Source organism: Microcaecilia unicolor, chromosome 11 (genome assembly GCF_901765095.1).
Source record: "Microcaecilia unicolor chromosome 11, aMicUni1.1, whole genome shotgun sequence".
Lineage (NCBI taxonomy): Eukaryota > Metazoa > Chordata > Amphibia > Gymnophiona > Siphonopidae > Microcaecilia > Microcaecilia unicolor.
Genome location: NC_044041.1, coordinates 37,367,204 through 37,382,320, shown reverse-complemented (window position 1 = coordinate 37,382,320; position 15,117 = coordinate 37,367,204). Strand labels below are relative to the sequence as shown.

Here is a 15,117-nt window from a genome sequence, read left to right as displayed (position 1 = left end):
AATCAATATTAAACTAACTAAACACTTATTCACTACCCAAGTAGTACCTGGGGAGTTCAGGAAAATTAATTGCTCACAGGTTTTGAATAGGATCTCAGTATAGAGGTCTGTACCTTCCACACTCCTACTCTGAGACTAAAGATTTCCAGCAGATTCAATCTGAGCCCAGAGCATAAACACTGAGGGGCCCCTGGCCAACAGCAGTGAAGATTACGTTTCCTCAGAGCTTAGGCGGAAAGAAAAGTGGTCACTTCTGCAACAGTTTTACAAACAAACAGCAGACACCATCTGCTGGCCAAACAAGGAAAATGCACTGGGAACAAACTATGTCATAAATTCACATTAAGAAATCACAGACATTAATCCCCAGTTTCGCCACATGAATCCCCGAGCATTTTGCCACATCAAAACTGGCAGCCCTTCTGCCACAGAGAAGGCCTCAGGATCCAAGGGTACAATGGCAGCCGTTCCTGCCAAAACTGCGGGAGATGACATGCACACTCGGAGCTTCCTTTGTCTGATGGCCTGCCTAAAGGATCTCCTCCCAGGCAACACAGGGGAGGAGGTCAAGGCACTAAACAACCCAAGGAAGAGCAGGGGGAGGGACCCAGCAACTGGAGTGTGCACCCCTGGGGGTGCATGGAAAAAGTCTGAGACCTGTGCTCCAAAACTGCCAAGAAACTCTGTTCCAAACACCGAACCAATGTCAATCTTTTTTTTCTTTTTAAATGAGGCCAAGAAGGTGCACACACAGAAACACCAAACCAACTAGGAGGGTTGCAAAGAACCATCCTCCTCTGCTGGGAGACTGAGAAATACTGAGGAGGTAGTGGTTTGCACAGCTCCTTTGTAAGGTCACTAATCAGTAGTTCTCAGCCTCCCTATGCTGGTAGGAGTGCATATTACCCACTCGTCAGGAATGGTCTGGAGTTTGCCAATCCAGGTCAAAAGTACCTGGCAAAAACCCAATTAGTAGCACCATTCCACACAGTATGGACATTACAACTAAGAGGATAATATTCAGTGGCTTGTGGTGTGGTGGTAAGTGGCTTGTAAACTGCAGGTTGAACTAACCCTAGACATTCAATACTGTGGCATATGTGGCTCCTGGCCTTGAATATCTAGGTATGTGCACTAACCTACAATCTAGCCGGGCACAAAAAGTTAGAGGACAGCCTTTTTAATGTTCTAACTTTATGCACTTACTTACTGTAGGTTGTTAGCAGACTGAATATCACTGCTAACTGGCTAAGTTGTGGCTCTTCCCAAACTCTGCACCCAGACTGCCCCTTAAGCTAGATGGTTAGGGAATGGCCAGTTAGAAAAGATATTGAGTGGCACTACGCAGTTAATTGCCACTAGATATCGGTGGCCAGCAAGCTCAGCAGGGTTTAAACCCTTTTGAATATCAGTCCCTAATTATACACGCCACTATCTACATAAAGGCAGACAGATGACCAAAACTTAAAACTAATAAATCTATAAGAACCCCAGAAGTAGAAAATTATGTAAGCAGAAAGACAGTTGGAAATAATGCAATATGAAAAACAGTAGAAGCTTCAAAAGATCTACAATTTGTTTTGAAGCTGGAAGAATCTACTGGAATGACCATGGAATACTTTGCAATATATTTTTGTTAGGAACGGACACCATGGCACATGGTTGATGCCTGACCAAACTATTGCTGCACAGGCCCCTCAGGTTTGAACTTGGTAAAGTTCAAACACAATGGGGTAGATTTAGTAAATGGCACCTAAAGATAGGTGTTGAGAAACAGGGAGCTAAGCGCAAATCCTATAAAGGCAGAACTGCTGTACAGAATATTAGCAAGTCCACATTCTCATAACTACTGGCATTTAGGCATGTAAATGCAAGTATTCTATAAAACGCCTAAATTCTGGGCACACCCCTGACTCTTCCATGGCCATGCCCCCCTTAGGAGATATACACTATAGAAATTAGGGGCCCCTTTTACAAAGGCACGCTAGCATTTTTAGTGCGCGCTAAAAATAAGCATGCACTAAACTTTATAGATGCCCATATATTCCTATGGGTGTCTCTAGCATTTAGCGCATATTAAAAACGCTAGCATACCTTTGTAAAAGACCCCCATGGTGTGCTGTTTATAGAACAGGGTCTGATACATGCGTAACTCCTAATTAGTGTCAATTAGTACTTGTTAAGGCCAATTACTGATAGTCATTACCAATTGGGTGGAGGAGTGGCCTAGTGGTTAGGGTGGTGAACTTTGGTCCTGGGGAACTGAGGAACTGAGTTCGATTCCCACTTCAGGCACAGGCAGCTCCTTGTGACTCTGGGCAAGTCACTTAACCCTCCATTGCCCCATGTAAGCCACATTGAGCCTGCCATGAGTGGGAAAGCGCAGGGTACAAATGTAACAAAAATAAAATAGATACTATTGGAGATTCTACATGGAATGTTGCTACTATTGGAGATTCTACATGGAATGTTGCTATTCCACTAGCAACATTCCATGTAGAAGGCTGCGCAGGCTTCTGCTTCTGTGAGTCTGACGTCCTGCACATACGTGCAGGACGTCAGACTCACAGAAGCAGAAGCCTGCGCGGCCACATTGGTGATCTGCAAGGGCCAACTTCTACATGGAATGTTGCTAGTGGAGGAGTAGCCTAGTGGTTAGGGTGGTGGACCTTGGTCCTGGGGAACTGAGGAACTGAGTTCAATTCCCACTGCAGGCACAGGCAGCTCCTTGTGACTCTGGGCAAGTCACTTAACCCTCCATTGCCCCATGTAAGCCGCATTGAGCCTGCCATGAGTGGGAAAGCGCAGGGTACAAATGTAACAAAAATAAAATAGATACTATTGGAGATTGTACATGGAATGTTGCTACTATTGGAGATTCTACATGGAATGTTGCTATTCCACTAGCAACATTCCATGTAGAAGGCTGCGCAGGCTTCTGTTTCTGTGAGTCTGACGTCCTGCACGTACGTGCAGGACGTCAGACTCACAGAAGCAGAAGCCTGCGCGGCCACATAGTAGCAACAGTGGAGGAGTGGCCTAGTGGTTATGGTGGTGGACTTTGGTCCTGGGGAACTGAGGAACTGAGTTCAATTCCCACTGCAGGCACAGGCAGCTCCTTGTGACTCTGGGCAAGTCACTTAACCCTCCATTGCCCCATGTAAGCCGCATTGAGCCTGCCATGAGTGGGAAAGCGCAGGGTACAAATGTAACAAAAATAAAATAGATACTATTGGAGATTGTACATGGAATGTTGCTACTATTGGAGATTCTACATGGAATGTTGCTATTCCACTAGCAACATTCCATGTAGAAGGCTGCGCAGGCTTCTGTTTCTGTGAGTCTGACGTCCTGCACGTACGTGCAGGACGTCAGACTCACAGAAGCAGAAGCCTGCGCGGCCACATAGTAGCAACAGTGGAGGAGTGGCCTAGTGGTTATGGTGGTGGACTTTGGTCCTGGGGAACTGAGGAACTGAGTTCGATTCCCACTTCAGGCACAGGCAGCTCCTTGTGACTCTGGGCAAGTCACTTAACCCTCCATTGCCCCATGTAAGCCGCATTGAGCCTGCCATGAGTGGGAAAAGTGCAGGGTACAAATGTAACAAACAAAAAAATTGAGTCAGTTTACATGTGCAAGTGACCCTATTCTAGAACCACACAGCCAATTGCATATCTATCTTTGGGAATCATTTATAGAATCAGGGGGATTGTGGAGGAAGTGTCAGAGGGACGGAGGGAGATAGGGACAGAAGTGGGCACTGCTGCAGTGACAACAACCTCTGCAGCTGAAAACAGAGGGACCAAAGGGATCGGTAGAAGAGACTTTCCCTCTACTATTCAGGATATGTGAAGATACTTGCAGCACTCAGACAGACCATCTGAGGAAAGAGTTATACAGTAGAAAAAAAATGAATTTAAAAACTAATTATACCTGCACATTTTAGTAATACTGTTATACAGCTTCACTTTGAACTGATTATTGGCCATAATTATAAAATGTTCTTTAGTAATTGGCGGATACCAGGCTAAACACAATGGGATGGCACTCTGTTCAATACGATCACTGCTCAAGATCTGAAGGTTATCTTTAGTGCTTCTACTTAAATCATATTCTACCTGAAAGGAAACAAACATAACACAGTAAGTTTACTACCTAAAGCAGGAATATTGAAGAAAAACAATGCTTAGCAAATTCAGTGCAGTTCACTGAAAAATGTCATTGACAAAAACCTTTTCATTCTGATTTCTATGTAATTCTCATGGAGATATTGGCATTGAAAGCAGTGGTTCTCCCTTAGGGCTCACCCAGCCAGTTTGCTTTTCAAGGTATCTACAATGAATATGCAAGATATATATTTCTATACACTGCTTTCACTTTCACAATTTTTAGTTATGGACCAAACTTGGTGGAGCTGCTTGTCTGTATCTTTAAGATTGGTTCAGGGCATTGCCCTTTTTAAGAAAGAACAAGACATTTTTATTTTGACAAGCTTTTAATCAGTAATGTTTAGTAACTCCTAATTATTTATTTGGAGGGCTATTGCTTGATATTTAACTAAGGTTGATTTTTACTGCTATGTCAGATGTTTTATTGTATTGTTTATGTTTTAACTATGTATCTTACTATTGAGGGGAATTGCTGGATAGGGATGAATGGAGGAGACAGATGGCCATGGATGGATATGGATTGCAGGGCAGGCCTCAGGCAGAGAGGGGAAATGCTGGATACGGAAAAATGTAGGGGCCAGGTGACAGATGAGCATGGATGGGCATGTATTGGAAGGGCAGGACTCAGGGAGAGGGGAATTGCTGGATAGGGATGAATGGAGGGCACAGATGGCCATGGATGCATATGGATTGCAGGGCAGGCCTCAGGCAGAGAGGGGAAATGCTGGATAGGGAAAAATGGAGGGGCCAGGTGACAGATGAGCATGGATGGGCATGGATTGGAAGGGCAGGACTCAGGGACAGGGGAATTGCTGGATAGGGATGAATGGAGGGCACAGATGGCCATGGATGCATATGGATTGCAGGGCAGGCCTCAGGCAGAGAGGGGAATTGCTGGATAGGGATGAATGGAGGGGCCAGGTGACAGAGGAGCATGGATTGGAAGGGCAGGACTCGGGGAGAGGGGAATTGCTGGATAGGGATGAATGGAGGAGACAGATGGCCATGGATGGATATGGATTGCAGGACAGGCCTCAGGCAGAGAGGGGAAATGCTGGATACGGAAAAATGGAGGGGCCAGGTGACAGATGAGCATGGATGGGCATGGATTGGAAGGGCAGGACTCAGGGAGAAGGGAATTGCTGGATAGGGATGAATGGAGGGGACAGATGGGCATGGATGGATATGGATTGCAGAGCAGGCCTCAGGCAGAGAGGGGAAATGCTGGATAGGGAAAAATGGAGGGGCCAGGTGACAGATGAGCATGGATGGGCATGGATTGGAAGGGCAGGACTCAGGGAGAGGGGAATTGCTGGATAGGGATGAATGGAGGGGACAGATGGGCATGGATGGATATGGATTGCAGGGCAGGCCTCAGGCAGAGAGGGAAAATGCTGGATAGGGATGAATGGAGGGGGCAGGGGACAGAGGAGCATGGATGGCCACACACACACACTCTCTATCACACTGTGTCTCACATACACACTTGCACACACTCTCATTCTCACACACACACTCTCTCACAAACACACTCTCTCTCTCACACACTCACACTTTCACTCTGACTCTCAAACAGTCACTCTCACATACACTCTCCCAAACATACACACTCCGAGGAAAACCTTGCTAGCGCCCGTTTCATTTGTGTCAGAAACGGGCCTTTTATTATAAGTCGCCAAGAACTTTCTGGATTGTGCAGGATAATAAATAATGTAAATAAATAAAAATCTCATGCATATTCATTGTACATGTCCTGAAAACTAAGCTGGCTTGCAAATCCTTAGGGCTGGGATGGACAACTACTGATTTAAAGTCTTTAAAAGCACCTCCTACTTAGCTGTTCCTATCATAATAAAATTAAGGTTAATCTGGGTACATTTGTCTTGACCCTAACCATAACCCCATGTTGAGATCACACTGATATACTAATAGGGCTGGTTTAAGGTGGACTAAAGGAAAAGTCCATAGTATGCTATTGAGACAGACATGGGGAAGCAACTGCTTGGCCTGGAATTTCGACATGGGGAAGCAACTGCTTGGCCTGGAATTTCTAGCATGGAATGTTGCCATGATTTGGGTTTCTGCCAGGTATTTGTGACCTGGATTGGCCACTGTTGGAAACAGGATACTGGGCTAGATGGACCATTGGTCTGAACCAGTATGGCTACTCTTATGTTCTTATGGGACACTGGTTCAGGGCATCAAAACTCAAGGGGACCAAAAGCTTGTCTCCCCGGCTCAATCTTCACAGCACAGCTGTGAGTGTGTGCTGTTCTGCTCTCATTGTTGCACTTACCTCCTTATGCTGCTGCTGGCACAACTACAGGTTTAAACACAAGAACAGATACTTCTTATTCTTGCATTTATGTTTCAACATTTTTATTGATGGCATATTTAAAGAAACAATTATTTCAAGCAGTAAGCAGTAACTGCGACAAGATCTCAACAATATAATAGTAAAAACGGACTTAGTATACAAACAATCACGTCCATCAACTCCAGTTTTACCCAAGACCCCCACCCTACCTCCTTCCACCCTCCCCACCCCCAAAGCCGAGGGTGCTTAACCCTCTAATCAACCAACCACAACCAAAGACCAAAACCCAACCTCCACCCCACTCACCCCTCCTCCCCCAACCTCTCATAACTCTAAACCTGAGACTGAAGTAAAAAAAAAAAAAAAGGAACCCAGCCTCAGTTGACTACAAAACCACCCTCCTCTCCCTTCAGAAGCTATCGGGATTCAGTGTCCTATGGGAAGAAGTGCACCAGCAAGATCACTCCTCACAAAGTATTAAGCAGAAGACTACATCCCCGGTGGCTTAAGATCTGAAGATACGGATTCCAGATTGCCATAAAAGTCTTCCGCCCCTTAGGAAACCCTCTCACATCCCATGCCTCCCAGGACGCCAATAGATGAATCTGTTTCCTCCAGTGCTAGTATGCCGGAGGGTCCGATGATGTCCAATACTGTAGAATAACTTTCCGGGCTACAATGGGCAAGTTGCGACACAAAAGTACAGCAAATCTGGACATATTAACAAAGGCCTTAGGTACATCAAGTAGAAATTGTTCCACCATTCCACCTATGTCTCAAGCCAATAACAGAATCAAAAATCTTCTGATTTGCTCCCAGAATTGTTTAACTTTAGGGCACCCCTGAAAAGCATATGTAAGAGTGTGAATGGACTGTTTACATTTGGAACAATCAGGTTCTCCATGTGTCCCCACGTGTGCCAGTTGCCAGAAGCAATACCCTATAACCACATTCCCTTAATCTTGCATCTTTAATCAACAAAGGAATGCTCCTGAGTGTAGCAGCAACATCCCATCTCCCTAGGGCCACCCTACTACTACTACTACTTACTACTACTTAGCATTTCTATAGCACTGCCAGGGTTACGCAGCGCTGTACACCCTCAAATCCTATGCCCATTTAGACCTCAAAAAAGAGAAATCCGTATCTGGGTCTCCTCTTATAAGGGCCTTACGCAGATTAGATATTGAACATACTAAGTCACCCTTGGAAAAAAATCACTAACCCGGGATCCCAACGGGACCCCCAAAACTGACTTATCTAAGGTGGATATATAATGTTTAATCTGTGCATATGCAAAACGGTTACCCCAGGTAATACCCACCTGATCTTGAAACTGCTCAAATTTTAACATTTCACCCTCACCCGATAATAAATGCTCCAACCGAGAAATTCCCCGTTGTTCCTGTACCTGAAAAGTTGGATTTATCCCCGGCTGAAAAGCTACATTGCCCCTCAGAGACTGCTGATCCAATACAGCTGCATTTCCCCCAGTTTATTCACTAACATCTTCCTGCATAAGACCCAGCAGCATACACTTCTTCAGATGGCCAGGTAATTGGGTTTTCTCAAGATGCAGCAATGAATAAAAATTATAGGGAACATAAAATGCCCTTTCCAGCTCTACCAGTGTGTAGACTAGCGTCTGTCCAAACCAATCTCCCAAGTGTCATAATAGGCATGCCTGATTATATTGTTTTAAATCCAGAAGCTCCACCCCTCCCTGCCTCCAAGAACCCCACCTCATATCCATTCTGATTTTCGTTTTTTTGCCTGCCCAGCAAAATTTGCTAAACAATCTATACGCCCCTCTCAGGTCTTTCTGCAGAAGTCTCAAAGGCAGGCTGAAGAACATATGGCCATCGGGGAAACTGGACCATTTGCACCAGGCTCACTCTCCCCAAAAAGGATAATGGAAGGTCTCTCCAGCAATTTAATGTTTAATCTGTATGAAGTTCTTACGTCCATTGACAAGTAAATCCCCAGATACTTAAATGAGTCATTTGCCCAACGTACGGGAAAGTCTGAGCCCCATGAACCCTTTACCTGGCCTCTGACCTGCAGATTAAGGCAAAATCCCATGAAGTCCCCATATTCCCTGAAAGTGTCTAATAAAGCCTGTAAAGAGTTCCTCGGGTTTAATAAGTATCGCCATGCCGGGACAGACCAAGGGTCCGAGCCCAGCACCCTGTCTCCGACAGCAGCCAAAAGAACAAACAATTTGTCCTGCCCATCCCAGAAATAGTGGATTATTCCCACATCCATTCAATAACATTCTATGGCCTTTTCCTCCAGGAAGCCGTCCAACCCTTTTTTAAAGTCTGCTAAGTCAACCGCCTTAACCACTTTTTCCGGCAACGAATTCCAGAGTCTAACTACGAATTGAGTGAAGAAAAATTTCCTCCGATTCGTTTTAAATTTACTGCAGCTTCATCGCATGCCCCCTTGTCCTAGTATTTTTGGAAAGCGTAAACAGACGCTCCACATCGACCCATTCCATTCCACTCATTATCTTATAGACCTCTATCATATCTCCTCTCAGCCGCCTTTTCTCTTAAAGAGGCGACAGAAACAAACCTCTTTGGACACGTTTCTTGTGCGGCATGGGTCCACAGACTCTGAAGCTGGTCCTAGTGGCAAAAGAACAAGAAGGGAAGTGACACCCCCCCAGAAGCTGGTCCTAGTGGCAAAAGAACAAGAGGGGAAGTGACCCCCCCAGAAGCTGGTCCTAGTGGCAAAAGAACAAGAAGGGAAGTGACCCCCCCCCCCCCCCCAAATAGTGTCCTTATGGAGGGGGATCCCCCTTCCAAACAATAATCTCTGCTCCTCTCTCTCTCTCCATCTTCCATACACCAAGAAGAGTCTTCAGAAAGGTAAATGCCATGTTAAATGTTCATTTATTCTATACACTAGTCTTTTTTATTCATTTAAAAGAAAAAATTGCTTGTTGCCTCGGTTTTTGTCGGTTTCGGTTTTCGTCGATAGTTTTCGGACGAATTATTGACGAAAACCGAGGTTTATAGTTATAGTTTGGGTTCCTCTTTCCCACATGCATCACTTTGCACTTGTTCACATTAAACGTCATCTGCCAAGTGGACCAACAAATCGTCAGCAAAAGCTGCCACTTTAAAGCAGTGGGGTTCAATCTGAACACCCTGAATGTCAGGGTTCTCCATTATGTCTCTGAGCAGAGGATCTAAGGGTAACACAAAGAGAAGCAGAGAAAGGGGACACCCCTGCCGCGTTCCCCAAAGCACATTAAAGGGCCTAGACTCCCATCCACTGACTGAAACCCTCGCCTGAGGGGCAGCATATAACACCTTAATAACAGAGACAAAATGGCCTGTAAACCCATTAAGCTCTTAATGAGGCAAAAAGGAACTCCCAATGTACCCGGTCGAAGTCCTTCTCAGCGTCAAAGCTAATAAGAATTGACGGAAAGTCCCTCCAATGTCTATCTCCAAAGTTGACAAAATTGTACACAAGTTCTTAGCTACCGACTGTCCTCCCACAAAGCCCACCTGCGACTCATGCACCAGGTTAGGTAAAACCTTCGCCAATCGATTCACCATTATTTTCACAAAAAGCTTAACCTCATAGTTCAGGAGAGATATGGGTCGATAGGACTCTGGCCGTGTGCGGTCTTTACCTGGCTTAAATAAGACTATAATCTGGGCAATATCTAACGATAGGGGCAGCAATTTCTCGTCCACAAATTTATTGAAAAGATAAGTAAGAGGGGGACTACCTCCGGACCCATCAATTTGTAGAACTCTGCCCTAAACCCATCCACCCCAGGTGCCTTTAGGAGTGGACTCTGATTTATCATTACGGCCACTTCATCTTTTGAAATCGGAGCATTCAAATGTTCCCTCTACTTCGGACTAAGGGAAGACAAGGTTATGTTGCTCAAATATAAATCTTCTGGAAGGCCCCCCTCTGAGGTTGACCTCTAAAAATTATGAGAGTAATTATCAAAAATTTCACAACTACCCTCATCTGTGTAAACATTATGCCCCTTACTGTCACAAAGTGTAAGAATGCTCTGTGGCCACCTCTAGGGTGAACCAGCTGCGCCAACAGCACGCCCGCTTGATTGCCATGTCTGTAAAGCTTATAGCGATAATAAGTTTGTGATTTAAGTGCTCGCTGATGTAGAAATGAATTCAGTGCCGTTCGTAAGTCTAACAGTTGGTGCCGATCTTTCCCTGCATGAGATTTCCCATACCACTGTCGGGCCCTCCGCAGCAGAGTACCTAACCGCAATATTTCTCTATCTCGTGATGTCTTTACATAATGGGAGTAACTTATAATTTCCCCCATGTTCTGCATTTGTTGATTTATAAATTTCCCATTTACTCAGAATTCTCTCTTTGAATAATGGATCTTAATATAAATCTAATGGGAACATCATCCTACCAGTACAGGAATCAGAAGGCCCCAAAGCCCAATCCATCCATACTCATGCGTGATCTAATATAGCATAGGATCCTATATCCATTTTTCTCACCTGACCAAACTCCCCCTTTAGACATCAGCAAGTAATCTATACGTGCCTGGGTGGACATGTGCCCTACATAAATGAGTGTAATCTTTATCAGAGGGATGCAGCTCCCTCCATACATCCACTAGATCCAATAGGTGACTCAATTGAAGCAATCCCTTATTAGCATAGTAAGATGAACTATGCCCCGGTACTGACCTATCTACACTAGGGTCCCACACCGCATTAAAATCGCTACCCACCACCAAAGGGGAATGCTCCTTTAGAATTAACATATTAGTTAGGGTCTGATAAAATTTCTTATCATAATGATTTGGGGCGTAGAGATTGCAGATATAAACTGTGCAATCATTAATAACAGCTTGGACCAAAATGAATCGAACATCAGTATCCGCTCTTATTATCTGGGCCCGCTCCACCAAACCCTTTCTAAACAAAATTGCCACACCTCCCCTCTTCCCCTGAGCTGCCGCCAAACACTCTCCCACTCACCACGTTTTTAATTTCACATGTTCCAGAGCACTAAGATGTGTCTCCTGTAAGAGGGCTATATCAATTTTATGTTTTTGTAAGTGTTGTAAAATTTTTTATCTTTTTATTGGTGAGTTTATCCCTCCCACATTCCACGTCACCACCTTCACCATGACAAAATTGGAAACAATGTTAACTCAGCGTGATCTGCTATATCCGTTTGTGGAGGATGACCCAGCCTTCGTCCTCCGCCTAAAAGTGTGCCTAAACGCATCCAACCACCCTGGTACTCGCACAACTTCCCAAAACCCACACCTATACCACCCGACAGCTTCTGAACCCCCACCCCAAACCCCCATCTTCCCCCCATTAACCCTCTCCTCCCCAGCTTGGTGCTCCCCCCATTGGAGCTGTCACATTTAACACCCCCCCCCCAACATCCCCTCAAACAACTTTCTCAAACCAGTAATGCTTCCCAAATGAAATTCCCAGCCCACCCTCATCCACATTCAAATCCCAAACTCTACATCTATTATGTCTGAAGTTCCGCAAGTTTTAAAGCATTGATCCAGTTCCTCGCCTAACCCAGGTATCGCGCTGTGCCTCATTCCAAGGAGTGTATTAGTTCCCCCCCCCCCCCCCCCAAAAGAGGAATGAGAGAAAAAAAAAGTCCGCTTACACACACCTGATTCACAAACCATACCAAAAGAATGCCAACCCCGGTGTTGTCTCCAATCCACAATCTTGCGGCTCATTATCTAGAGGAGCAATCATTTCAAATCAGGAAAACACTGATTCAATATCCGCCAAAAGCGAGGAGCCAACCAGAAATAGTTCAACTGTGTATTCTATCCAGAAAGCATAGAATTCCCTGCTGAATTTGTGCTCCAAAACAGTTTACCACTCCAAGGTAAACTCCTGGTATCTCGGTCTCCGCTGTCAGTAGTGGGGGGTTACTAAAACGTTAATCTCCTGAGGTTGTCCAAAAAAAAAAAAAGAGGAAGGGTGTTTTACAGACTTAACGCTGCTAAAACCAACTCCCCCAGGGTTTGGGCCATCCATCTTCAAACGGGCTCTTCAAAATCAACAGTTTATATTTGCTCAGGTCTCCCCCGAATTCTCTGCCGTCGGTATCTCCAAGCGGTGAAGGAAAGCCCGCGCTCTCTCCACTGTGGTGTAAGATTGAGTTATTCCATTGTGAGTGATCTTGAGTATCGCCGGGTATAACAAAGCAAATTTTATTTTAAGAGAAAACTGATTGGAGCATCAAAACACTCTCTTCTGAATTCTCTTCCCCCATATTTTCACCACACTTAGAACTCTACCCACAGATAAAATTGTTATACCCTAATGTTCTCTTGATATTGTTCTATCGCCCTATCATTTCCCCATTGTTACATTCCATTGTTCTATTCCCCAAATGATATTTTGACTTTGTCTTCCCATAACTCTTCACAATGTAACCCATAATTGTATTATAACAAATTGTATTTCCATCATTCACATTGTATTGTAAGCCACACTGAGCCACACTGAGCCCGCAAATAGGTGGGAAAATGTGGGATACAAATGCAATAAATAAATAAAATATAGGGGCAAAGGCTCTTTGCTGCGCCACAACTCCTACTGAGTAGTTTGAAAACACAAAATTTTTTGGTTATCATGGTGCAACACTTTTCCTCCACGTATCGCTTGTATTATTGCCTGTTTGTGAACATAGTTCAAGATCCAGAGGATTACTGCTCTCGGCTTGGATTGTGTTGCTGGCCGCTGCCCCAGTCTATGGGCCCGCTCTATCCGCAAGGGGCCATTGCTGATTGGTAATTGCAATTCTCTGGCTAGCCACTGTTCCAAAAAGCCCACTAAGGATGAGACTACTGCTAGGGGTCAGTGGCACCATTTTGAAGAAGGCAGCTGCCGGGGTAGGATCCAGTGGGGCTCTCTTGCGCCCCCCTCCCATTGGTCCCCCGGAACTCCTTGGGGGAGAGAATTATGCCAGCAGGAAGGCAGATGTGGGGGGGGGGGGGCTTCCTGGAAAGGAGCTGATGTGGGCAGGCAGGAGAGACTCACTGGCTGGGAGCTAATGCAGGCAGGCAGGCTGGCTGGAAGAGAGCAGATGCAGGCAGGGGGGTGCCATACTGGATCTGACTAAATGTTCACCAAGCCCAATCCAGCTCACAAGCAGCTAGAGTACCACCAGGGATAAGCAGTGAATTTCTTCAAACCTAGTTTAATAATTTATGGACTTTTCCTCCAGGAGCTTGTCCAAACCTTTTTTAAACCCAGCTGTGCTAAGTACTTTTACCAAATCCTTCAGGAACAGAGAAATACCTAATGTACATGAATATAATTTGCTTTCAGCTACTACTGAAAAGATCTGAGATAAATCCTAAAAATAAACAAACCGGTTCATGTTTACCTGCAAAGAGAAGGAAGGGAGAAAATAACCCCAAGCAACTGAGGGCCTCTTTTACAAAGGTAAACTAGCATTTTAGCACACACTGTGTAGATGCCCATAGGAATATTATAGGTGTCTACATGGTTAGCGTGTGCTAAAAATAGTAGTGCACCTTTGTAAAAGACCCCTTGAGCACACTAATGTTTTTGTACTGTTAGTGTTCCAAGGCAGACCACACAGCACTCAAAGCTGGTTGTCTGAACTGAAGCAGCTAAGGTCTAACTAGAATAGATCCCAAACGGGGATGTGAGGGAATGGGGGGGGGGGGGGACTCAGCCACCCAAGCGTGCCACCTCCAGGGCAATACAGGCCCCCGCGGGCCTCAGCCTCAGTCCAGCTAACAGAAGGGCTCTGCAGTACTGAGAGCAATGAACAGCCACAGAAAAAACACTGAAAACAGAGCACCTTTTTTTTTTTAAATACAGAACCAAACCTGGAACCTCAGACTGGGACTGCACAGGCATGCAAGTTGTGATAAAGTCACATCCACAATAGTTGGGTTAAGGCAGTGTCAGTTTGAAATACAAGTCCCAGAAGGCACTGCAGGCAAGGAGCCAGGGGGTGAGATGAGGAACCCGGACTGGACTCCTAGCTGCATTAGGGGAAGACATGGGTGTAAGCTGGCAGGATGTGTAGATTGGCTGCCACTAGGGGGAAAGAGAGTTAGGAAACCCTGTGTGCAGGAGCTCATCATTAGTCTAATGCTTAACTCAGCTGGTATGGGTGTGGTGGAAGCTAATGGAAGGAGAATGATTGGCTGTGAGAGCAAAAGCCAGGGATTGATTAGGCAGGTGGGAAGGAGTCTCAGAAGTTCAGTTCAGGAGGAGAAAAGCAGTTGCAGGCTGAAAATCCTTGGGCAAGAGAGGTCCCTAAAGTACTGAAGCAGGCTGAAATCCCTTGGGTGTGAGGAAATCCCTAAAGTATTGAAACCTCCTGAAAGTAAAGGCTGCTTTGTGATTTAACTGGGATGATGAACTGATTGAACTGTTTGTCTTGGGAATTGAACTACTGTTTATTGTGAACTGGATAAAGAGCCCAGACTGAAGCTGACTGTGAGCCTGTATTGAATCCTGGTAGGTGCTAGTAGCCTACTGCTTAAAGGGGACTATCTGCCACACACTTTCAGGTGGCTTACATGTGCTTAAGATTAAAGGTGAATGCTGCTGTTGGAACTGTGTATCAGGTCTACTAGAAACCT

At 45.2% G+C, this 15,117-nt stretch overlaps 1 protein-coding gene across 1 annotated transcript in view; it reads right to left on the bottom strand.

Annotated features, from left to right (window-relative positions):
- WDR66 (WD repeat domain 66) overlaps window positions 1–15,117 on the bottom strand; it is a 428,322-nt gene that overhangs the window by 166,546 nt on the left and 246,659 nt on the right. Inside the window, exon 15 of the mRNA XM_030218324.1 lies at window positions 3,934–4,118. Coding sequence (XP_030074184.1) covers window positions 3,934–4,118 — 185 coding nt within the window. The remainder of the gene's footprint in view (window positions 1–3,933; window positions 4,119–15,117) is intronic.